Here is a 24946-nt window from a genome sequence, read left to right as displayed (position 1 = left end):
GAGAAGACTATTATCAGATAGTACCTACTTGGTTGTGCATGCAGTTGTTTTGTCGAGAGTCGGGAGAAAGCTTTCTCTAACAATTGTTTTAGTATGTACCCTTTTACTGAGTTCTACTGGCTGAGCAGTACTTCATCTGATAAAAGCTTGCCATGTTTGACAATCTATCAAATAGAGTGTCTAGGGTCACAGTATGCCTACATGCTGGCTGTTTCTTCATAAACAAAAAATACTAGCAGCTTGGTTAAAAGACATCATAATTAAGGATGCTTATATAAGAAATAACATACAGTATTGCGAGTCAACTATTCTGTTAACCTACAGTATGCAAGTGTTGTCATACTTGCTTCGTTTAAATGGTATAGTGTGATATGGGTTTCATTTAAAGCTTACCAACTTTTTCAAGTAATTTAATAATCTTATTATCTCAGGATGATCTTAACATCTCATATCAATAACAAACAAAATTTTATCATTGTCCTTAACAAATGTGTGTGTGTAGAAGTGTTTGTTCTTTCTGGTTTAAAAAAAATTGTATTTATATCAACTGTCATATCTGATCTCGTAATAGCTTGTAGGCCTATTATAGGTTACAAGTAAACCAGTATTGATTTGCCAAGTGATGCTGCTATCATTTTAAATTCTCTCGTACATGTACATACTGCAACCATTATACTCGCTTTAAGATGGAGTTGTTGCCTCTACGTGTAAATAATAGCTTAGGATCTCGCAAGCGATGTCCAGGGACAACGAAAAGGCTATCAGCAGCAAATTCCTAGCCGTTCAGTTTATTGTGGAAAAAGATCTCGTGTGTTCCATTTGTTTCTGTTTTTAGCTTTTAATTACGCAGATTTAGGTTTGTTTGAGCAGCTAATGATTTACTAGTCGGTGCTAAGTTTCTTGGCCATGCATTGTCTTGGGTGGTATGGTGGAAAGCTCAGAAAAGCATAGCATACCTCAAAGGTAAATAATATAGACTAAAATCTTACACAGCTATATCGAAACAAACCTGTTGCTTTATGTTGTGGAAGTCGGCGCTGACTAGCCACTTGCAAGTGGGTTCCGCGTCGTCTTACACTGAATGAGTAGTAGCGCTCATGCACAACTGTAATTGATGCAAGCAAGGTAACTGGTGAATAAGCATGGTTCTTTACTACTGGAGCTCTATAAGCATGAAACGACAGAACATTTAAGTACAGTTCAATGCAATCCAACGCAATGTTGAAATGAGTGTATGAATAGGAGATGCTCAAACATTTACACTTCTAAGAGCAATATGTCAAAGATACACCTATATATACATGTATATGCACAAAGCTACGCAGAGATTAATTTATGCTATTACGCTGTTCTCTACGGTGACATGGAACGTATTTCTTTCCCTTTTATATATGTAGTTCTTGGCTTTGTTGTGCGCAGTGCTCTCTGTTTTTCTCTAACACTGGAGCATGGTTGCTTATATAGCAAGTGCTGGGTGTTAGTTCAATGACTTTTCATGCAAGCTGGCTTTTGCATTACGGGACCAATCTGACAATAGCTTGACGCATATGTCGATTCGGGAAGCTCGGCTTAGTAAATCCATCACATTCTCCACCCTGAGATGTGGTGACAGTATTCGAATATTGTCTTACGAACGTCATTAAAGAAATTATGGATTAGCCCCAATGATGACAACTCTGTTGAATCCTTAGGTTACAAACTTGTTGTAACCTTAGGTTACAATGCTTAGTTGTCTTGATAATGCATCTTGTTAGGGGGACTCAAATGTCTTAAGTAGGCATTGACCCTATAGCGGGCTCCGAGACCGTAAATAGAGGCATCAGAAACTCCCCAAATAAGTCTCCAAACTTGGTGTAATCGGGCATACAAATATCTTCTTTAAAGGCCTTGAAGTTTATTGGGTCTACATCATAACTTGTCTTTAACTAAAACTTAATACAACACATGATCCTTCAATCAAGGAGGTTCTCTCAGGGCGTGCCTTGGCTGTTCAGGAAGCAGAACTTGTTCTTCCCAGGACATTTTGAGGTTATCAAAATGTTGATCCATATCATTGGGAGAATCATTTCTTGGCTGGTCAACATCTGAGCTGTCCCTTGGACTTCTCAGTTGCCCAGCTGGATCAGATGCAGGTGTAAACAGCCTGAGACGACATTCGTTGATGGTGCCTTGACCTGCAACTTTGTAAGTGCTGTTATCAAAGACCTTTTGGATAATGTATGGCCCATTAAACTTTGGTATGAGTTTTTAGTGAATTCCATTTCATCGCCGCTTGTTTGCACTAAAACCAGACCGCCTTCTTTGAAGATGGCATCTTCCTGATCAGGTAATCCAGGAGGTAGCATTTGTTGAGTGCGAATCAACTGGTAAACAGTATTTAACCGATTATGCATACGTGAGGCATAGTCACTTTGTGTAGTCTCATCAACATTATTTGTACCACCTCTTAACTGGTCAGGTAGCCTACATTCCTGCCCCAGCATCAAATAGTTTGCAGTTTTCTTTGTTGCTGTATGTGGGGCTGTTCTTATGGCCCTCATCTGTGGAGCATAATGTCCCAGTTTTCTTGAGCTTCCATCTGACTGAGTAAAAGACAGCGAAAGGAATCACCCAAAGTCCTATTTCCATGCTCTACCATGCCTTTACATTGAGGATGATATGCTGTTGTGTGAGTTTTAGTGAGCTTTCACGTAGCGCAGAGTTCTGTCATGAGATCGCCCTCAAACTGTGTTTTTCGATCATTGTGCAGCTCTTTGGGTAATTCGCAGTAGCAAAAGACTTGGCTATTTAAAACCTCATCAACTATAAGAGCTGTAACATTAAGTAGAGATATAGCGTTCTGCCAACGAGTAAAATGGTCTATCAACACTAGAATCCATCTGTTTTTTTTCTAATGGTCAAAGGTAGCGGATCCCACTATGTTGATAGCAACCTTTTGCCAAGGACGGCCACCCAGAGAGGTCCATAACTTGAAGAATTTTGCAAACCTCCAAACTTCGCTCGCTGGTATATCTTGCAGCTGTTCACCAGACGTCGAACATCAGAAGTCATTCTTGGCCAGTACCTTGACAGCTTAGTCTCTGGAGGGTCCTCATTATGCTGTCATGAGAAAGGGTATATGTGTTCCACACCACCCACTTTCGCATGTTCATAGGACAAAGTATTACCTCGCGAGAACTTTTCCCAACAAGTATACGAGTTACCAGCACTTGATCTTCTCTTATTCGCACTAAAGAAAGCTTGGTGTTAAGCTTACGTAGTTCTATACTGCCAAGGTTGACTGCAGCTGGACCCAGAGATTGTTGATTCTTGACAACATTGTAATTACATGTAGTTGCAATATCACTTGGGAGCAGCTGCACCTGACACAATTCATCTGAGCTAGGTATATCTGAATGTGGTGTTGGCTGCAGTAGTCAGGTATTGGCGAATGCTGGTTGCTATCCATTTGTTGATTAGTAGAGCAATCTAAACTGTTCTTGATCGTTCTGGAAGCCATCACTAGTGCTGGAATTTTCTACCGTGCAACAACTATTACCATTTGTTGGGATTCAGTTGGCAGCTTGTGAGGACTCTGGTCTGCTCCCACCTTCAGTATGGACTAAGGAACCATATACAGTAGCTGGTTTGCCATTATCAAAGACAGCAAACTATTGTGCACTCGTGTATTTTTTTACAAAGCATTAAATATGTTGAATGAGGCAAAGTAGCAGAACTATTGATATTACAGGGTGTAGCAGCTAGGTTATATGTGAATTGGCATATCTATAATTATAACGTTACTGAATTAATATTAAAACTTGAATGGACAAACTTGATTAAAATATCGTGTAAATTGATTACGACAGACAACAAACTGCACTGTAGTGCTCAGTCAAAACAATGTATTTTTGACTATGCGTTTTTGACTCTGTCAGCGTGTTTCGACGGGCTGGACAATTATTTAACCGCTTTAGTTTGGGTTTTTTATGTTAGCAGTGTTTGTTGTGTGATTGTATGAATTGTTATCGAACACATCTCACACGGAAAATTGTCTATGCCACCCACTGTCTCATAACCACTTATATTAATATTAGGTTTAAGGGAAATAAGGGACATATGACGCTTTATTGTTTTTTTGGAGTAATATTACATACATGTACAGGGTTTGTCATTGGCTGAGTGCTGATTATATGCAAAGCATTCGTATTTTAAGTTTAGGCCTATTTGTATAATTCTATAATTTACTACACCTAAATTTTGGGAATAAGTGCTGTGCATGTGCCTCTGCCAAATATACGACAGTTCTGATGGCAGTATACGTAGCAACACAAGCAGATACTAGGCAAACATGTTCACTCTAGACGCCTTACTTTATACAGTCTAATCTAGCTGCTGAATTATCTTTATTGCCCTCTCATCAACCTGGTTCATCAGTTTGATAGAGACTGAGTTTATGGGCAGGGTCTTTTGTGTATCACATGTTCCGTATGGCGTAAGCAGTGCAATGTGGTTATTTTCTTCAACCACATTGCAGTCACTTTACATCTTGCATTTATCTTTCTCATCTGTTATCTGTATTTATAGATAATGTATTGCTGTCATACTGGTAGAATCTTAAATTGCAATTATTTCATGTATTTATCCTTATCTATACATATAAATCTCAATGTTTATATGTCTCTCTGTCCGTATAGCCAACAAGACTATTGCAATCAGTATAGTTCTGCACTAGGCACTGCAGCTGGTACAGTATGAATTACACAGAAATAAACATGGTAAACAGAAATAGCACATTACACAGAAATAAACAAACACCTTGATTTAAAAGTTAGAATGGTAAATTTTGATGTTGAATATGTTGATTAAAAGTAAAATTTTCTGTACAAAAACTTTGTTTCATTACTTGTGCCACGCCGGGCATTTAGCTAGTACTAGCATATACTCAGTTTATCTGTATACCAAAGCATAATGACCTAAGCAGGTTTATATGTTCTCATTGACTAGCTGGCTGTCCAGAGAGCATGCAATATCTTACCAAATACTGTGAATCCAAATTCAATTCTGTGTGTCATATTTATCAGTGGAACTGCATTTAACTGTCAGTATTATTAAGTCACGAGTTGTTCCAGTATTTTACAAGTGTATGTTTATCGCAATTTTAGTAACTTTCTTTATTGTTAATAATAACTACCTGAACATCGTTCTCACACTTCAAATTGCTTTTCAAAATAAATAATTACTATTGCTACCTAAAACTCGGTCGATGTAAGTTATACCATTAAAACATTACCACATCAAAAGGTTAGGTCAATAGCATCCTTTTTCAATGACAAGGTTTTTGTTTGAAGAATTATGAGCATGTCCACCTGCTGTAGCATAGACTACGTACTGATTTTTGTTATTTATCATTCTATTCATTGTACGTCTGCTCTGTTTTATATTTTAGAAGTTTATTTGGCTGAGTGACCTAAAGAATGCGGCTCAGTCGCAATGTTAGTTGTTGCTTTGCCGGTGCAATGCTGGCATCGATATCATGGGGAGTCACATTCTTCATCCATGCTCATTTCAACCACTCGCAAGGCATCTCTAAGATGGCCAAGCCACGTGCATATCATCATTCATTAGTTGTCGTAAATTCGCAAGAAAATCGCCCGAGTCGCAACAAAATTGATAAACATCAGACTTACAGTGAGAACTTTTAAATTGCTGATTTTATATGGATTGTTCTATATTAAGGTTTTAATTGCTCTTTGTATTTAACTGCAGGTTACAGCAGTGTGCTTATCCCACACTTAGCAAATAGTGTATGGTGATTTGGTGATTAACCCACCAATGACAAGTTTGTTACTAAATTGTAGCAGTTGAGAGCAATCGATTTCTTGGAAGAATCGAGTTTAGCTGGTAGCGGTAGTCAACTCAGGGTTACCTTGTGCTTAGTGTGTGCTCTCTCTTGCAGTCAGTCAAGAGGGCTAAACTGTCTATGGTTGCGACTTGAGTATGATAGCGGATCTCCAATCAGTTCATTTACAAGCAGTCATTTGCCATGAGTTTGTATTGATCTGCCTCCATTTTAAATTCCTCTTAGCTACTTCTTTATAGCAAAGCCTTGATTTTATTTACCATCACATAGTTGCGAGTAAAATATATAGTTGATGTGGAAGCTGGTCTTGTTCCATTCTGTGTACATGGCCCAAATATCTCAGACTTTTTCAATAATGATGCCAGCTATCGATAATAGGCCTGCCCGTTTTATTGCGCAGTGTACATGGTATGATTAAGTGATATGTAGCAGTGTTTTGACTAGGTGATTTTATGCTAAGTTTGATTAAGAAGTTTTTATGTCATTGTTGTGACTAGGTGATGTCATAGACGGCATATATACTGACCCTTTGGAAGCGAGCAAAATTTATACTGATGAAGATCAGGCAGAGTACGATAAAGGTTAGTCTTTGATAGAGCATAACCAGTTTTGTGCTTGGTGATACTACAGTCGGAAATACTAAGGTTTATTATTAATAGCTTGGGAACGCTTTCTTGTTGGTAATTTTTAGTCACTTTTTAGTAACCATCCGTTTTTTAATGAAACCGTAAAATAGAATTAATGAGTTATATTTCATTAACTGTAAATATCAAGGATTGTAAGTGAATTGGGCAATTTGAATAGCTGTTGACTCATTAAGTTCTCTGACTTTGACAACTTCTTTCTTGTTTGTAGGAAAGAAGTCACACTCGTTTAACGAGTATCTCAGCAACCGACTCAGCTTTTCCCGTCCCGTTCCAGACACAAGAGACTTAAAGTTAGTTGATATCATTCAACTTGTAGGAGTGTACTATTGTGTGCAACCTAAACCCTCCATTTGCAATGACCCAGTATACGCATTCAAATTTTACTTGTAACTTATATTTATTTGTGTTATGTGTATATGTATACATTTATGCAACCATTCACGTAGATTAGGCTTATTATGCTCAGCCCAAGTTGGTGTCTCCTGGTTAGACCAGCACTTCTAATATATAAATCTCAAAGTTTGTGTCTCTGTTATTCTGTGATTCTGTACTTTAGTTTGTGCAGTTATAGCTATTAAAATATTGGTATAAAGAATCCGTATTGCAGAAGATTTGCTCTCGGAACCTCCCATTCGCTAGGCAAATATCTTACCAATTAAGCTATGCGGGATTGGTGGATTCATTGGGTGATATATGTCGCTATGTGGGTGAAAATATGCTACCGCTCTCCGTTACGGGGCAATGTAATTTTATGCTTACACTCACGGCCCTTACTAGTAACAGTCTTAGATAACTAGCTTACTCAAATTAGCCATTGGCATTGTGCCATTCTAATGGGAAGCGGCAGGCAGTTACATTACCTGCCACTGTTTTATAAGCTGTTTTTAATACCCATGCAACGCCGGCCATTCCACTAGCCAATATATATTTTTAACAATATAACCTGTCTTTTGCGCCTTTCAAATTTTTTTCAGTTTTTTCTCTTTTGTGCCGTTTTCTATTCAGCCTTATTTTCTCGTTCTCTGTATCTCGGTGTTCATTCTGTAATCTTGATGGTCCGTTATTCATTCTGCATACATACTAAGCCTAACTTCATTGTGTTTTTTACCTACCTTAGGATATCCACTGTTGTTTGAGATCGCGTTTGTCTTTTGCATGATATATCTAACATGATTATTTTTATTTGTCTCTGATTAGTCATCAACTTCTGTTCCTTGTTTCAGTTTTGAGTTTGGGTGTATGTGTCTCATGTCATAGCTGGTACAACATGTGCCTGAATGTTTATTTTCTTTTACCACATTGCAGTTGCTTCACATCTTGCATTTGTCTTTGTCATTATCTGTATAAATAATGTATTACTGGCATACTGGTAGGATCTTATCTTGCAAATGTATCATGTATTTATCCTTGTACTTATCTGTATGTTACTTACTAATTTATATACCTACTTTACTGAATGTTCAGTTCCCTGCTTTGTTGCCTTTAGAAGAGTCTTGAAGCATTATTTTATGTAATACTCACTGAAAACTAGCTACATCATGTAGTTTAGGGGAACTAGTTCATGGTACTTGTTCTCTGAGTCCTACTCCATGGGGGTTAATCTATGAGTGCTACTCTATGAAAACTTGTCCAGTAAAACCACTCAACCATTTGATAGAACTACAGTACTTATTAAAAACTTAGCTTTCACAACTGACTACTCAATAAACACTACGCTATGAGAACTACTCTATCCATATTGGTCAAGAAAACCGACTTCATAACTAGCAAGATCAACTTGTTAAAGACTAGGACTAGGGGATCACAACCAATTACTCTATGTGAATTGGTTTACGGAAGCGTATTGAGGAGAGTTACTATGTAGTGGTTTTCAAATGACAATAACTTTAAAAAATCAGTATTTCATAGATGTTTGTATTCAACTTGCAGATGTCCTTCTGTCATGTCATACGACAGCGCCCACCTTGAACCTGTCAGTATAATAATGTGCTTCTATAACGAAGCATTGAGTGTTCTTCTTCGCTCTCTACATAGTATATGGAGCCGCACTGACCACGCCCTCATCCATCAAATCATACTTATAGATGATGACAGCAGCGATGGTTAGTCATATCTTCTAATTGTACAAAGTAGCTTTCAGATTCTGCAACTTCAAGTGATATGCCTGGTCTAAATAAATCATGTTGGTAGAGTATGAGAAGGTTGGACAAGTCATTTGCACCATGAGACATACCGTCAGAGAGATGGAAGTGCTAGTGTTATCTGGCATCAACCATTCTTTCCTGCCTTTTATCTTTGGCCTACACCTTCTAAACATGACAGAGCTAGTTCACGTGATCGCTGTTATATCATGTTTTTTAACCTTTTAGTAGGTGACCATGCTTTCTTGCAGATTAACTAAAGATGATTCATGGCTCTACTAGTACTATCACTATATAGTAATAACTTGAGATACGAGTGTCTCGTCATACGAGAAATTTGAGCTATGAGGATAATTCCAAGCAAATTTTTGCTTAGAGATACAATACAAATTTGAGATACGAGCATACGAGAAGGTTCTTGATGCTACCGCTAGGTGGCTGAGTATGCGAGAGGCTGCTTAAGAAAACAGCATCGCTCGGCCGTTTTTGTCTTATCAAAAAGGATTTACAAAGGCCAGCTAAAAGTAAAGGTGAGATTGAGTCTAAAAGCAAGGCAAAAAGAGCTGAAAGAAGAAAAGAATGAAAACAAGATTGGAATTAGGTTTAGTGAAGTACTAGCTGAATACCCAGCATTGCACGGGTAATGGAATAATTACCTAATGAATTTGAGTAACTTACCTGAAACGCTAAATCTTTACTGAAATATTTTCTAAAATAATATCCACATTTTAGGCCAGCTTAATAATTGTTAGGTGTATCGGTCAACAGGGCTAGCACTTTGAGCAAGCAAGCACTTTAAGCAAGCGCTTGTATAAGCAAGCAGGAGTATCTTAACTAATGTGTTGACTATTTGCCCAATGAATCCATTGTATTCTGTTTAGCTTAATGATTAAGTTCGCTGCCTCTAGATCTGGAGGTCCTGAGATCAAACTCAGTGCTGTGCAGTTTTTTCATTGCTAGATTTTAGTTGCTATAACTGGACACAGGGTTTAACAAAAAGCCAAAAAGACAAACTTTGAGATTTATATATATACAGATTATAGATTAAAACTTATTGTTAAGTGTGTGCATAGTAAGCTAAATTTATTTCAGTCAAATTTAAAGCTTATGTAATGCTATAAAGTGTCACAGAAGTGTAGCATACCAAACACGTTGCCGTCAAGTCTCTCTCACACTGCCGTAAGTCACTGCGTCTGTCTCGAAGGTAAAAACTCCGTACAGTACTGTACATAGTAACATTACATTTTATTGCAGATCATACCCACTAGATAGGTATCTGCTACTTTGTGAGCGTAGTTGGTGAATTAGAATAATTAAAAACATGTTTTGTCTTTTGTAACTTCCCGTTTTTATGTGTTTTTGAGAGGGTGCGAATAAATTTATTGGTATTTGGTTATTTTATATAAGAAAATTTGATTTGATCCGAGTAAATTAAAATTCGAGCACGGTCCCGGAGCCCATTAAGCTCGTATCTCATGGTATTACTATAGACTGTTTGAAGAAAATTTGTGGTTTTGTATCTCGTGTTACTATTGTAGTTAAACTAAAAGGTACTTTAGAAAAGTACGTCAGCCAAACTTTTGGTGAGGCTGTGACCATTATTAGAAATAGTAAAAGGGAAGGATTAATTCGGTCACGAACTGTTGGAGCTAAGGCTGCTGACTCCAAGGTAGGTTACTTTATTATGTCTTCAATAAACTGCAACAGATAAACTAGTTCCCATTTCGACTGTCGTTACTAAAGGCTAACAGAGACTTGATTTCATTCATGAATTATCAAGCAAAGAAAACACAAGTTGAGACAATTTCTGCAGTGAATATACAAAGTTAATAGTGGATTCACTAACAAGTGTTACAACTACTAAAACCTAAGTTCTAACGCTATGAATAATGCAGGTTTTTATAAAGCGACGTCTTAGATCCTATTTTTGCTTCTAGATTGTCTTATTTCTACTATTGTTTCTCATCCCGACACTTATTGTCACCCCTTTCATCACCCCCTTTCATCACCCCTTTCATCACCCCATTCATCACCCCCTTTCATCACCCCCTTTCATCACCTCCTTTCATCACCTCCTTTCATCACCCCCTTTCATCACCTCCTTTCATCACCCCCTTTCATCACCTCCTTTCATCACCCCCTTTCATCACCCCCTTTCATCACCCCCTTTCATCACCTCCTTTCATCACCCCATTCATCACCCCCTTTCATCACCTCTTTCATCAGCCCTTTCATCACCCCTTTCATCACCTCCTTTCATCACCTCCTTTCATCACCTCCTTTCATCACCCCCTTTCATCACCCCCTTTCATCACCCCTTTCATCACCCCCATTCATCACCCCATTCATCACCTCCTTTCATCACCTCCTTTCATCACCTCCTTTCATCACCTCCTTTCATCACCTCCTTTCATCACCTCCTTTCATCACCTCCTTTCATCACCTCCTTTCATCACCTCCTTTCATCACCTCCTTTCATCACCTCCTTTCATCACCTCCTTTCATCACCTCCTTTCATCACCTCCTTTCATCACCTCCTTTCATCACCTCCTTTCATCACCTCCTTTCATCACCCCATTCATCACCCCCTTTCATCACCCCCTTTCATCACCCCCTTTCATCACCCCTTTCATCACCCCTTTCATCACCCCCTTTCATCACCCCTTTCATCACCCCTTTCATCACCCCTTTCATCACCCCCTTTCATCACCCCCTTTCATCACCCCTTTCATCACCCCTTTCATCACCCCCTTTCATCACCTCCTTTCATCACCCCCTTTCATCACCCCTTTCATCACCCCTTTCATCACCCCATTCATCACCCCATTCATCACCCCTTTCATCACCCCTTTCTCTTTCAATTTATTCTGTCCCTTCTTTTCTTATTTGAGTCATTTCCCTTTATTTTTAATGTTTCTGTTCTCTTAATTGCAGGTGTTAGTCTTCTTGGACAGTCACATAGAGGTGAATGTGGGTTGGCTGGAGGCACTAGTGAGCAGAGTATCTGGTTCAACAGTCGTTCTTCCTGTCATAGACATCATAGATCCTGATACTTTCAGCTATAAAAGCTCCCCACTTGTCAGAGGTGGCTTCACCTGGACTATGAGGTTTAGCTGGGAAGAGATACCTGCATCTGTCCTTGACATAGATCCCTTTCATATAAGGTAAGCTAATCTATAATCATACAACATTTGGTCTGTACAATAGTATTTGTTGAGAATTGTGAAAAACTTGGCTTTGGTCTTTACCGTTATGTACGCTAACGACAGTGTTAGATTAACTTACTGTTATGAATGTTAAGTGTTACATTAACATACTGTTATGCATGTTAATAGTTACATTAACATATATCATGTCAGTTAACTGTAAAGTTGCATTTGAAGGGGAAAATGTTCTGATGTAGGAGTAACTGTGGTTGCATAGTTAACTTGTTATATTTGGCGTGAAATTTATATTACAGCTCTCCTACTATGGCTGGGGGGCTTTTTGCTATGAGGAAAGATACTTTTTTTGATCTTGGTGGATATGACAATGGGATGGATATCTGGGGTGGAGAGAACATTGAAATGTCTTTTAGAGTAAGTTTATTCTCTGGTTTCATGTTGAGTCTTGAGGCGAATTTCAATCCAGGTTTTGCTCAGTGATTCTGCACAAGTAGCGGACATTATATCGTTGCATCATGGAATTTCTAGACTGATATTGTATCATTGCATCGTGGAAAATCCATACAAATTGAATCAACTTTCATAGCATGCTGACCTACCCTAGGACACTTATGTATTCGCGGCATCTAACTTTCGCATTTTCGCGGCAACATCCTCTCGCGAAAATTTCATGAGCGAAACTAAACAATCATAACGAATGAGAGAAAATGCGAAATTAAATGGCTTTGTTCATTGATATTCACAATAAAATCGTCATATTAGAAATGCCGGCAAGTTTCGTGTGTGGTTGGCTCATTGGACAATTTTTGCTAAACTCATTTTAGCTAATACACCGACTGAGCAGCATGGCAAAACAAATTAAGATAATAAGTTTTTTTGGAAAAGCCTAGACAAATTAGGAAGATGATAATATTAGTTTAGTCATTGAATTTGTAACTGATGAGGATGACAGTCTGGTAGGGAAAGTCATAAAATTGAATAATAATTATTGTGGTGATGAATTTTATTACCAACCAAAAGCAATAACAACCCGGAGCCATGGTCACCGCGTGCTATAAATACTTGAATTCTAATATTGGTACCACATAGGTCACTGCGGCAGGGACCTTGACGTCATTGATAGTCCAGGAAACAAATGGCAGCAAGCGATCAAATTGCATTATTGATCTCGCCTACACATTTCTACCTGCGGCTCAAAAATAAAAACTACCGTACTTTTCGGACTATTCGCCGCTACTTTTTTCTGATGATTTGAGCCATGCGGCTTATATAAGGGTGCGGCTAATCTGTGGCTTTTTCTTTCACCCTCTTTCTCCCACTAACGGGAATCTCCAATTAGTGCGCTTCTAGCGGTGAAAGAAAATACGAAACAATGCCTCACGGTACTGTCCCGTTAGGCACTAAATTAAAAAGCGTAGGATAATACGAAACTGTGCCGTTCTGCACTGTTCCGTTTTAAACGGCAAAGTTGCTGCTACATTAAAAAGCACAGTCCTAGTTCTGCGGCCTATACAAAGGTGCGGCTTATGTATTGTTTTATTATCGTTTATTGGAAAATAAAGCAGATGCAGCTTATATAGAGGTGCGTTTTATAGTCCGAAAAGTACATTAGTCCCAAATTAAAAAATATTTCGTACCAGTGAACTGGACCTGAGGAATCTAATGATGTTTGTTCCACTGCATTTATTTTCACATCGCTATATTTTCGCACTTATCAGAGCTGCGAAATTAAGTTGCAGCGAAATTTTACTCTGTATGCTACTCACGAAACTAAATACTAGCGAAATATAACTGTCCTAGGGTAGCACATATCTTGTTCATTTCCTCAGGCCAATTGTAGTTTAAATATCTTATCATTAACATTTACAAGTAAATCATTGCATCCCATAACATTCTCCAAGATGTAGGCCGATATGCCTTCGCATGCACTCGTCTTTTTTCTAAATATTTCCACACAGTCTGTAAAAGCTTAAACCTTATTCCCCAACGCTTACAATAAGTTTAAGCCTTCTGCAGTTCTTGTCCATATTCTATCGTTAAATTCAATCTTTTGCATTGAGTGTGCACACTTTTGCTGTAAGGAACTGCTTCTCTTTCCATTAAGACGCTCACCATATTTTTGCTGAGAGGACTCCTTTTATTTGGCAAATTATTCACATGTTTTTACTGAGAGAACCTGTTTTTATCTGTCAGGTTTTTGCGCACAGCCAAAAGTTGTTGGTCACAATCATACCATGTTTTATGCTGTTTTTGACCCTTCTGTTTTATGGTTTTTGAGAAGAAAACTACCAAGCATTTTAATTTTCATCCCAACTTGTTTAAATAGAACATTGATTGCGAAATGGTAAAAGTTAAATTTTTTTATAGGGTGTTGACCAATATATTTGTAAATATGTATGTACGTATGTATGTGAAACGCCTTCTTAGTTTAATGTTAGAACTACGCATGCGACTATTTTCAAATAGAGGAAGCTGGCAAGAGGAGTATGGTTAATTTAGCTCAAAGGTAATTTAGAGATTATAATATTTTTGAGACAACTAATAAATAAAATTTACCAGAATTAACAATGATTGACTACAACTGGTAGACTCTTGTTGAGAACTCTATAAGTGTATAGATCTTCTTCCTAAAATATCTTCTGCAAACATTATTGGAAAAGTCTCGCTACAAAAAATCTCGTTACAAAAATTCTCGCTACAAACAGTCTCGCTACAAAAAAGTCTTGCTACAAAAAGTCTCGCCACAAAAAGTCTCGCTACAAAATTTCAGATAAGTAATAATAAAGACAGCGATAAAATGAGTACATGTATTTAACGCTGTAACAGTATTCTGTCTGGTGGTAGCTGACAGGCAGCAGAGTTTAAAACCTGATTTCACCATAGTCACTGCTGGTCGTCTTTTTAAAAATATCTGTCAGCTCAGCTGGTCTGTTTTGCATCTGTTTAAGCTCACTAGTATCAGTGCTCTAAGATAATGTGGTGCTATTACTTTTGCTATAGTATCAGTGCTCTAAGATAATGTGGTGCTATTACTTTTGCTATAGTATCAGTGCTCTAAGATAATGTGGTGCTATTACTTTTGCTATAGTATCAGTGCTCTAAGATTATGTGGTGCTATTACTTTTGCTATAGTATCAGTGCTCTAAGATAATGTGGTGCTATTACTTTTGCTATAATATCAGTGCTCTAAGATAATGTGGTGCTATTACTTTTGCTATAGTATCAGTGCTCTAAGATAATGTGGTGCTATTACTTTTGCTATAGTATCAGTGCTCTAAGATAATGTGGTGCTATTACTTTTGCTATAGTATCAGTGCTCTAAGATAATGTGGTGCTATTACTTTTGCTATAATATCAGTGCTCTAAGATAATGTGGTGCTATTACTTTTGCTATAGTATCAGTGCTCTAAGATAATGTGGTGCTATTACTTTTGCTATAGTATCAGTGCTCTAAGATAATGTGGTGCTATTACTTTTGCTATAGTATCAGTGCTCTAAGATAATGTGGTGCTATTACTTTTGCTATAGTATCAGTGCTCTAAAATAATGTGGTGCTATTACTTTTGCTATAGTATCAGTGCTCTAAAATAATGTGGTGCTATTACTTTTGCTATAGTATCAGTGCTCTAAGATAATGTGGTGCTATTACTTTTGCTATAGTATCAGTGCTCTAAGATAATGTGGTGCTATTACTTTTGCTATAGTATCAGTGCTCTAAGATAATGTGGTGCTATTACTTTTGCTATAGTATCAGTGCTCTAAGATAATGTGGTGCTATTACTTTTGCTATAGTATCAGTGCTCTAAGATAATGTGGTGCTATTACTTTTGCTATAGTATCAGTGCTCTAAAATAATGTGGTGCTATTACTTTTGCTATAGTATCAGTGCTCTAAAATAATGTGGTGCTATTACTTTTGCTATAGTATCAGTGCTCTAAAATAATGTGGTGCTATTACTTTTGCTATAGTATCAGTGCTCTAAGATAATGTGGTGCTATTACTTTTGCTATAGTATCAGTGCTCTAAGATAATGTGGTGCTATTACTTTTGCTATAGTATCAGTGCTCTAAAATAATGTGGTGCTATTACTTTTGCTATAGTATCAGTGCTCTAAAATAATGTGGTGCTATTACTTTTGCTATAGTATCAGTGCTCTAAGATAATGTGGTGCTATTACTTTTGCTATAGTATCAGTGCTCTAAGATAATGTGGTGCTATTACTTTTGCTATAGTATCAGTGCTCTAAGATAATGTGGTGCTATTACTTTTGCTATAGTATCAGTGCTCTAAGATAATGTGGTGCTATTACTTTTGCTATAGTATCAGTGCTCTAAGATAATGTGGTGCTATTACTTTTGCTATAGTATCAGTGCTCTAAGATAATGTGGTGCTATTACTTTTGCTATAGTATCAGTGCTCTAAGATAATGTGGTGCTATTACTTTTGCTATAGTATCAGTGCTCTAAGATAATGTGGTGCTATTACTTTTGCTATAGTATCAGTGCTCTAAGATAATGTGGTGCTATTACTTTTGCTATAGTATCAGTGCTCTAAAATAATGTGGTGCTATTACTTTTGCTATAGTATCAGTGCTCTAAGATAATGTGGTGCTATTACTTTTGCTATAGTATCAGTGCTCTAAGATAATGTGGTGCTATTACTTTTGCTATAGTATCAGTGCTCTAAGATAATGTGGTGCTATTACTTTTGCTATAGTATCAGTGCTCTAAGATAATGTGGTGCTATTACTTTTGCTATAGTATCAGTGCTCTAAGATAATGTGGTGCTATTACTTTTGCTATAGTATCAGTGCTCTAAGATAATGTGGTGCTATTACTTTTGCTATAGTATCAGTGCTCTAAGATAATGTGGTGCTATTACTTTTGCTATAGTATCAGTGCTCTAAGATAATGTGGTGCTATTACTTTTGCTATAGTATCAGTGCTCTAAGATAATGTGGTGCTATTACTTTTGCTATAGTATCAGTGCTCTAAGATAATGTGGTGCTATTACTTTTGCTATAGTATCAGTGCTCTAAGATAATGTGGTGCTATTACTTTTGCTATAGTATCAGTGCTCTAAGATAATGTGGTGCTATTACTTTTGCTATAGTATCAGTGCTCTAAAATAATGTGGTGCTATTACTTTTGCTATAGTATCAGTGCTCTAAGATAATGTGGTGCTATTACTTTTGCTATAGTATCAGTGCTCTAAGATAATGTGGTGCTATTACTTTTGCTATAGTATCAGTGCTCTAAGATAATGTGGTGCTATTACTTTTGCTATAGTATCAGTGCTCTAAGATAATGTGGTGCTATTACTTTTGCTATAGTATCAGTGCTCTAAGATAATGTGGTGCTATTACTTTTGCTATAGTATCAGTGCTCTAAGATAATGTGGTGCTATTACTTTTGCTATAGTATCAGTGCTCTAAGATAATGTGGTGCTATTACTTTTGCTATAGTATCAGTGCTCTAAGATAATGTGGTGCTATTACTTTTGCTATAGTATCAGTGCTCTAAGATAATGTGGTGCTATTACTTTTGCTATAGTATCAGTGCTCTAAGATAATGTGGTGCTATTACTTTTGCTAAAGTATCAGTGCTCTAAGATAATGTGGTGCTATTACTTTTGCTATAGTATCAGTGCTCTAAGATAATGTGGTGCTATTACTTTTGCTATAGTATCAGTGCTCTAAGATAATGTGGTGCTATTACTTTTGCTATAGTATCAGTGCTCTAAGATAATGTGGTGCTATTACTTTTGCTATAGTATCAGTGCTCTAAGATAATGTGGTGCTATTACTTTTGCTATAGTATCAGTGCTCTAAGATAATGTGGTGCTATTACTTTTGCTATAGTATCAGTGCTCTAAGATAATGTGGTGCTATTACTTTTGCTAAATCTGTTAACAAATCTCATTTTTCTGCTAAATAACTACAGAATGTCTATTTGATGATGATATGGCCTTAACCATTGTCATCAAGTCAAGTCATTGGTTTAAATTGGTTTAAATTTCTTCTTAATCTTTCAATGAAACTTTTTGCTATCTCATATCTGCAACCTTTCCATGTGCTCATTCAAAGTTCAATTTAATATGCTGGGATTTTCCATGATTTTCAAATACGCACAATTGTTAATATTATATATATTTTTAGGTCTATTTATTTTATATTCCTGATCCTGCAATTTTCTACCTTTTTATTAAAAATAGTATTATATATAAAGCTGCCATCTTGCTCTGTAACGTTTGTTACATTTATGTAAATGTCAAATATTTTGAGTTGTCGACTATTATCTATTAGGTGAAAGGAGGAAGATAAATCATTGTAGACTAACAAAAACAACTAATAATTTCAGTGTTCAATAGATGAGTTTGGTGGCAACCTTTCAATATCTTTATTTTTACTCGCATCAATTCTTTCAGGCATTATTTCTATATATGCTGACTGGTGAAGATTGAAATGTGCAACTTTACATGCGCTATTTATTAAAGTATCTGAAGACTGATTGCTGTTCTGTATTGGAGTCGTCTTCTGCTACATTATGATAGGTTGCTAAATGATTGTTTATGTTAAATTGTCACCTTTTTGGTGGAACTTAATATTGATGCCTTGTCTCTATTTTAACGATTTTGCTCATTTTTCAAATAGAACACCGTGTTTGAATGTTGTAAAAACGAAGGAATGGGATAACTACCATTTGTACAGACAATTCTTCAATTAGTCAATCCTTTTCTTGTATTCGCTGGTCATTGTGATGGAATGTTGATGAATATCTCATGTATGTAAACAGCTCGGCCACAATACTGGTTAAATAGTTATTACTGTCCCTTCCCTCAGACAAGAGCAAATAGCAAGATCTAAAAACCATACTGCAACTTTTGTTGGAATCCATAACTTTTACTATTGGTCATTCAGAGGCCATGTCACGGCCATGTCACGGCCATGTCACGGCTGAATATCAAACTAATGGTATCCAGTTAAGATAGCATGAAATAGTGTCTGAACATGGAGAGTAAAGCACCATAGCCTCGTGTCTTAATATACAATGTAGTAGCGTGAAGTACACTGTACGACATATCTTGGCCTTGCGTGATATTAGGTTGTGTATTTTCCAATGGCATACATTTAATCCAGAAATCTAGTAGAGTCACACATGTAGGTGTAGGTCGTATTAATTATGAGGTTAGGTGTTTTTCTATCTATATGCACCACTTTTTCTTAGCCACAAAGAAGGCTACTTCGCGAGTTTTTTAATATAATGCTAATTATAGTCCTGTAGAACATACACTATACATGTTCTTGAATCTTGCTCTTTCAATTGAAGGTTTGGATGTGCGGAGGTAAGATCGAGATAGCCGTGTGTTCAAGAGTTGGGCACATTTTTCGTCGTGTCCGTCCGTATTCATCTCCAACTGGTGAAGATACATTGACGAAAAACACTCTACGCATGGTGAATGTTTGGCTGGATGAATACGGAGTATGTAACCACTGTGATATGCTGTTGGGTTGTTGTTGTTGCTTCGAGTGACTATTGCTGTTTCTGGTTTTTACCATTTCCTGAGATTTGCATATATTACTGCGTTAATCTTATACAGAGGCTATGGTGTGTCATTCTAGAGGGTCAGTTTTAATCCTAGAGAAATGTTGTTGTAGCCTCCATTCATACACTGGTGCCTTAAATTTCATAACTCCGTCTGATTTTTATGGTTTGATTCTGCTCTAACTTTACTAATGCGTTCTCTTTGCTGGCGTTCTTACTGATTTATATTACTGATTTGTTGTTGATTTACTATGAACAGTATTTAGCATCTGCAGAGTTGCTCAATTTTATACAGTTTGGCGCAATTAGTTAAAGGAGATCTTTGGTTAAAAGTTGGTGTTGATGAAGTGGTAAGATGGCTTGTTTGTGTCAGTCAGCATGACTACTGCTTGCAGAAAAAGTACCACGATGCCACTCAGGGCAGATTCACTGAGCGAGAGTATGGGGATGTCAGCGATAGGCTTTTCCTCCGACAGAAACTAAACTGCCACGACTTTGGCTGGTACCTGAAGAATGTGTACAGTCCAGAGGAGAGGGCAGCCCAAAAGGATGCTGCACCTCAGCCGGCTGGCAAACGACGGTCCTCAATGCTCAATCTCATCAATAAGGGCAAGGTAGGCTTACCATTTTGGTTCTTTGCTATTTTCATTGACTTGCTTCTTTTTGGCAATTATGTTTTAAGTATTATGGTATTAGGTATTGAAATAACATGCTCTGTAATATTTGTGGGTAAATAGTAGTTGGTCATTGTTGTGTAGCAGTGTTGATTACAGACATTTAACCTGGTTTAGTTATAAGTAGGTTTGACAAATATTGGAACATTTTGGTAGTTATCTGCTCTTAGTCTGCTTCTCCAAGTTGATACTGCTTTTTCCAATTTGTAATGGTCTGTTCACTTATTAAATCTCTGTCTCTTTAATGCCATGCATGCTCATACTGAAACACGGAAGTGTTCTTTTTTGTCACAAATGTATGAAAATTCAAATACTAGAAAGATTCAGTGTTTCACATTGTAAGGTGCTGATGGAGTAAAAAGACAGACCTACTTCAACTTGTGTGAAACTTGGATAACATCCAACCTACTTCAACTTGTGTGAAACTTGGATAACATCCACACACTATGCTCGAATTTACTATTTAAAGGTCTAATATGTTTTTGTCTGTTTTTGCTGTTTGGCACTATGAGAGGTCTTCAAATTAGGTACTATTAAACTATATTATGTCTGTTAATAAAATTTCTTTTCTATATACCAGCTAAAGCTCTCTGGACACGACCTCTGTATTCAGCCAGACCCATCAGCGGTGATTGAGAGAATAACGCTGCTCACACTGGTCCAATGCTCTCAGGCAGTCCAGGTTAGTAACTTGTGATTTTATGTATGAAACAGATTATATGTGCTCATAATTGACATATTCGATTGCTCATCTGTCTCCTAAGGCTGTGTCGGTCAAGTACAAACCTCTGGCAAGTCCATACGCGCTTATGTAAGCTATATACGTCTTTAATATTACTACTTTTAATTGATAACCAGTTGAATACAAGTCCTTAAGAAAGTGTTGCTGTCCCTATCACTCATGAGTCTTGAGTGCCACTATTTTATATTGTGAAGTCTTTATTAGCAATGTCTATTCCTAAAGTCACAGGTCGGACCTTGTAAAAATTCGTTATGCAGCTACGCCGATCACCTGACCACTAAGGCTAATTGTTGCTTTGAGGTGTTCTGCTGCAGGTTCTAGCTTTTTAGTGTTTGAATACTGCAAATTCCTTTTCTATTATATGTATGCACTTACAACTGTCTGCTGTGAGCCACTTGTCTGTTACACGTATATACTTACAACTGTCTGCTGTGAGCCATTTGTCTGTTTCATGTATGTACTTACAACTGTCTGCTGTGAGCCGCTTGTCTGTTACATGTCCATGTATGTACTTAAACCATGTTGAGTACAAACCAACATGACGTTGCTTGAAAGTGTTAAAATAGTAATTAACATCCATAATATAGAAAGTGTTTAGAATGCTTTTGGTATATATAACAATGTAACAATGTGTTCACTGGTAATATTGTACGACCACAGATGTACGGAGTATCATGTCACAGTCACCTCCTGTAGAATCTATGTGCTACTATATACTATCTATCTAATGCAGTATGCTATCTTGCCACCTCCTTCCATGTATTCAAGAGTTTGTTTGTGATTGGTAGTGCTTTCTTGCACAAAAGACCAGGTTTAACTCCCCCTACATCGGTAAACTGCTATCGCTGATGGTGAAGGATTTATTGGCGTTGCTTAGTGAGGGAAGGATGCTACTAGATAAAGAGAGTAGGAAGCTGGTAGCTGAAGAGGGTAGGATACTGGTAGATAAAGAGGGTGGGATAGTGGTAGATAAAGAGGGTAGGATAATGGTAGATGAAGAGGGTAGGATACTGGTAGATAAAGAGGGTAGGACACTGATAGATAAAGTGGGTAGGATACTGGGAGATAAAGAGGGTAGGATGCTGATGGTGTAGGGGCAATATGCTTGTGGGTGGAGGCTGTGGACTGCTTGTGGGTGTCAAATGCGAGTTGCAAGTGGACAAGGAGGGCAGGTTTGTCATATTTTTTGACTATAAAATTAATGGTGGTCTGTTGGTATTGTTGTTCTTGTAATGGAGGCTCATTCACGGCCTTCTAGTTATGGTAGTATGAAGTTTTGACATTTCCGCTATAGCTAGTTCTTTCGATTCATATAACATTTCACCTGCTGCAAGCTATCTCATCCTATCGAAGACTGGTGCGCCATTTGCGATTTGCCAGTGGCAAGGGAAATGACTGCAATGCTGTTACAAATGAATGTATGTTGAGTCGCTAGAGCGCTCTTTGTTTACGCGCAATTTCTTAAATAATAAAGTCAAGGTTCCTGACTAAAATCAAAGATTTTACTAGCTTGTCAAAAAAAGTAAAAAATGCATGAGGTCATTCTGCTTTAGCTGTATTTTGTAAATAGACCTAAAACCAGCTAGGATATTTATATACGACTAGATTTCAGAATACTTATACTTATTTCATGGTGAGTAGTTTAAGTATATGCAAGAATTTAGATAAATTCTTATACTAAGCATATACCAAGACTTTATCTAAACATTTAGATAACTTCTTGGTATACACAACGCCAACAGTTGAGTTCAGTTAGTTACACCATGACCAAGAACTTCAGTTTTTGGTTACACTAAAGGACAGTACATTCGAGTCAGTGCTCAGTGGAATGAGTTAGTAGTACTATAGTAGGTAGAAGATACAGGTTGGCACATAGTATTTGACCTACTGTACTTACTCAGTCATTAATGTGGAAAGTAATGTAAAGCAAGGAAATAAGGTTTACTTAATAGTCAAAGATTTTTACATAATCTAGTAGGTATTTTGAAATCTAGTCATATGTAAATATCTTAGCTGGTTTTAGGTCTATTTAAAAAATACAGCTAAAGCAGAATGACCTCATCCGTTTTTACTTTTTTTGACAGGCTGGTAAAATCTTTGATTTTAGTCAGAAACCTTGACTTTATTATTTAAGAAATTGCACACAAATGAAGAGCGCTCTAGCGACTCAACATACTTTCATTTGTAACATCATTGCAGTCATCTCTTCTGCCATTGGAAAATAGTGCAGCGGTCCTCGATATCATCTCATATAACATGTCAACTGCCACTTGCTATCTCAAGTTATATACGTATATAACTTGTCAGCTTCTGCCTGCTATCTCGAGTTATATAGCGTGTCAGCTGTTTCTAGCTTTCTTGAGTTATATAACATGCCAGCTTCTGCTTGCTATCTCAAATTATATAGCATCTCAGAGGTACCTTGCTCTTTCAAATTATACATATATGTATCCTTCAATTGTCGCTTGCTGTTTCAAGCTATTTGAAGTCAAATGTTGCCTTCATTTTTATAATCTTTATTTTCTCTGCATCGGATGTTTCGGTGTCTTTTGATGCACTGCCTTTTTGGCTGGCTCCAAATTGACTGTCACTTTTAGAAGTGGCTTGAATTGGAAGGTGGTGGGTTCCTTATAGACAAGAAGAGCTGTTTAGACGTGGTGTCATACACACCCACCATAACCAAGTGTACTGGTCAAGGTGGAACTCAGCAGTGGATAGCTCAGGATCAAGTAAGCTTGCCTGCTTGTTTTTAGAGTTCCTTTTCATGTTAATCAGCACTATTTAATTATGCTTATAGTTGCATTATTATGTCTCCAGCTCAGTACACAATAATATTGATGCTAGGGTACACAGCCTACAACAAAGTGTACTGCAGTATTGATGTTAATGTACACAGGCTGCAACACAGTGTATTATAGTATTAATGTTATTGTACACAGGCTACAATACAGTGTACTGTAGTATTGTTACTATGGTACACAGGCTACAACATAGTTTACTTTCATTTTGATATTATGGTACACAGGCTGCAACGCAGTATGCTGTACTATTGATGTAATGGTACGCAGACTACAACACTGCACTGTCGTATTGTTGCTATGGTACACAGGCTGCAACACAATATACTGTAGTATTGATGTTATGGTATACAGGCTACAACACAATATACTGTAGTACTGATGTTATGGTACACAGGATACAACACAACGTACTGTAGTATTGATGCTATGGTACACAGGCTACAACATAGTGTACTGTAGTATTGATGTTATGGAACACAGACTACACCACAGTATGCTGTAGTATTGATGTTGTTGTGGTACGCAGGCTACAATACAGTATGCTGTAGTGTTGATGTTATGGTTCACAAGGTGCAACATAATGTATTGGAGTATCAATGTTATGGTACACAGGCTACAACATGGTATCCTCAACAGGTACTACATATGCTATCTTTTGTAGCAAGGTGACTACGGACTTATGTTGAACCCGGCGACTGGTAAATGTCTGTCAGTGCGAGAACCTGTGCTAGGTAGTCAAGTCAGCCTAACTGCTTGCCAGGAGGGCTCGCTCTTTAAGTACATAGTCAAAGGAAAAACGTGATGACATCAGCAACGGTCTGTCACTTCACTGCGTAGGAGACAATCTCAGTTTTTCTAAATGTGTCAATGATACATGCCCTACTTCTTGCCATTTTCCAGGTTTGAGTTTTATCCTTTTCATGGATGTTATAATCTCAAATCCCACATTCTTGTATAAGAATATATGTGTGCATACATACATATATTATATTTATGGATATAGCGTATTATTAAATTGTATGCATTCATTTAGCTACTTGCATACAATAGGCATGCCTACAGCTAGTACTATGCTACCTGAATATTAGGCATACATGTATCTAGAGCTATGCTCTGTCTTCCATTAATTTTTGGAGCATTTCTCTTATGATGGATGTTGCTATATGTACATTCCATGGTTGTGTCTATGTTTCTTAACATTCCAACCTTTATAACATTCTTATTATTGCGTCAGGACTAATCATTATATGTACTCTAGATAACATTGCTTACATATAACACTGATATTTATGATGCACTTTATATGCACTTTAAGGTAACATAGCATTAGGTATCTTCTGGTTATGTCATATATTCGTATTTGCTGCATAAACCATTTTGCTGAGTTGTAA

General features: G+C 37.2%; 1 protein-coding gene across 1 annotated transcript; it reads left to right on the top strand.

Annotated features, from left to right (window-relative positions):
- Positions 1-847: 847 nt before the first annotated feature.
- LOC137398948 (polypeptide N-acetylgalactosaminyltransferase 11-like) lies at positions 848-24946 on the top strand. Its single transcript, XM_068085115.1, has 13 exons — positions 848-963; positions 5429-5670; positions 6340-6423; positions 6698-6779; positions 8419-8591; positions 10169-10299; positions 11565-11794; positions 12091-12208; positions 19123-19275; positions 19734-19952; positions 20593-20694; positions 23352-23483; positions 24217-24946. Exons 2-13 carry the CDS (start codon positions 5457-5459, stop codon positions 24355-24357), a joined length of 1779 nt encoding a protein of 592 aa, XP_067941216.1. The 5' UTR covers positions 848-963; positions 5429-5456; the 3' UTR covers positions 24358-24946.

Source organism: Watersipora subatra, chromosome 1 (genome assembly GCF_963576615.1).
Source record: "Watersipora subatra chromosome 1, tzWatSuba1.1, whole genome shotgun sequence".
Lineage (NCBI taxonomy): Eukaryota > Metazoa > Bryozoa > Gymnolaemata > Cheilostomatida > Watersiporidae > Watersipora > Watersipora subatra.
This window is presented reverse-complemented; position numbering and strand designations above follow the sequence as displayed.